Source organism: Dasypus novemcinctus, chromosome 10 (assembly GCF_030445035.2).
Source record: "Dasypus novemcinctus isolate mDasNov1 chromosome 10, mDasNov1.1.hap2, whole genome shotgun sequence".
Lineage (NCBI taxonomy): Eukaryota > Metazoa > Chordata > Mammalia > Cingulata > Dasypodidae > Dasypus > Dasypus novemcinctus.
The window spans coordinates 87064762-87066774 of record NC_080682.1 but is presented as its reverse complement, the minus strand read 5'-3'; the positions used below and the strand labels follow the sequence as shown (position 1 = coordinate 87066774).

At 35.7% G+C, this 2013-nt stretch overlaps 1 protein-coding gene across 1 annotated transcript; it reads right to left on the bottom strand.

Moving 5' to 3' along the window:
* Window positions 1–320: 320 nt before the first annotated feature.
* On the bottom strand, window positions 321–1414 carry LOC101428364 (olfactory receptor 10A3). The gene has a single exon (XM_004467132.4). The coding sequence runs from the start codon at window positions 1298–1300 to the stop codon at window positions 356–358; it is 945 nt and encodes a 314-aa protein (XP_004467189.2). The 5' UTR covers window positions 1301–1414; the 3' UTR covers window positions 321–355.
* Window positions 1415–2013: the final 599 nt, after the last annotated feature.

Below are 2013 nucleotides of genomic sequence, written 5' to 3'. Positions count from 1 at the left end.
ATCCCATCAGTCCAAATTTTAGTTCTATCATACAGAAATAATAGCATGGGTAGATATCAACAGATGTAACTAGTTGTTTATTGAGCATTTTCTCAATGACAACAATCTAATAACAACCTGACTGTCCATAATAGAGAAATAAGTATATAAACTGTTGTATCGTATGTTATCTGTGAAAAACAAAGTACAACAGTACCTTACTAAAGAGAGAGATATATCTGATATATTAACAAACTGGGAAAACTTAACAAACTGAATGTCCTCATCAAAAAAAAAAGCAATTGGTTCCACCATTTATTAAATTGAAATAGAGTACAGTTGGTCAGTGGCAAAATATCACGTCTTTGCAACACAGTCAGACTATGTGTAAAAACATTTTTCTTTGCCATAATTTCATCAAGGCTCTTTTCATCTCACTGTTTCTCAAGCTGTAGATGAGTGGATTCAGCAGAGGTGTTAACAATGTGTAAGCCAATGACATCAGTTTCTTGGTTTCTGGGGAGTAGCCAGATTTGGGTTGTAAATAAGTCATATTGGCTGTGCCATAGAAGAGGGTAACTGATGTGAGATGGGAAGCACAGGTAGAAAAGGCCTTTTGCCTCCCAGTAGTTGATGGCATCTTCAGGATGGCAAAGAGAACACGAATGTAGGACAAAAGTATCAACAAGAAAGGAACCATAACAATTAATATGGTGCCAGTGAATGCATAGATTTCAAACAGGAAGGTGTCTGCACATGCAAGCTCTAGCACTGGGGGAGTCTCACAAAAGAGATGATTAATTTGATTGGGGCCACAAAAAGGAAAACTAAATACCCATGTGGTCTGAACAGTAGCCACCATGATCCCTGACACCCATGAGAATATTATTAATTTCATAAAAACACTTTTGTTCATAATCATTGGGTAGCTCAGAGGATGGCAGATTGCAACAAATCGGTCATAAGCCATTGCCCCCAGGAGAAAACACTCAGTCCCACCAAAAAGGAGAATGAAATACATCTGTGCAAAACAGCCTGCAAAAGAAATTGTCGTTTTCTCAGTGGAGAGGACCACCAGCATCTTAGGCATAATGGCTGCACTGAAACTCACTTCCACCACAGATAAGTTCAGGAGGAACAGGTACATGGGGATGTGAAGGCTCTGGTCCAGGGAGATGATGACTATAATGATGGCATTTCCCATCAGGGTCACCAGATAAATAACCAAGAAGACCCCAAAGAGCTGTTCTTGGAGTTCAGGAAAGTTAGAAAAGCCCAAGAGGACGAATTCAACAACAGAGCTTTGATTTTGCCTTTTCATTTCAGTAACGGAGTATATATGGTTTTCATGGGCATTATATATAAATTATGAAATCATAATCCAGTAGCTGAAAGTCCAAGTCTGAACTCACACCAGGAATTTTTGGCTGAAGATGCAATGATGAGCTCATTTTGAGAAGACATCAGGTTGGCAATTTTGTAGAATGACCAATAACTTGGAATAGCGAATCTTTCAAGTACAAATGAAGAAGGGAAGAAGTTTGACTCAGAAATCTTGTTTCAAAAGTACAAAAAAGCATCAGTTATTCTTTAGCAATATTTTGCTATGTAGGTTGAAAAGTAAACCTATTCACAAAACATACACAAACATTTTATTATTTAGAATCTATTGCCCATTACATTGATAGATGCATCACTGCTTTTTTTCAGTTTTTTATTTGTATATCAAATATAAAGTCTTTCAATGTAGACAAAGTATAAAACTATTCCCCAAAAAATTTTAAACAGATAAATAATTCAAAATTAAAGATCCAAAAGTATTTAAGTATTATTATAAATAGCAAATGAAGTTGAAAATGAATTTACTTTACTTTGTTAAGGATGAATATATGAGTAATACAGAAGCATTCATAAGGGGTTGGATTTTAGATACACTTGTCTTAGAATAACATAAGTGAATTGTTTTCAAGTATATTGATTTTTGCCCAGGCTGAACCTTACCAATTTTATTGAAATGTTCTTGGGTGGGAAACT

Coding starts and splice junctions, on each gene's coding strand:
- LOC101428364 (XM_004467132.4), bottom strand. CDS start 1,300: ATGAAAAGGCAAAATCAAAGCTCTGTTGTTGAATTCGTCCTCTTGGGC.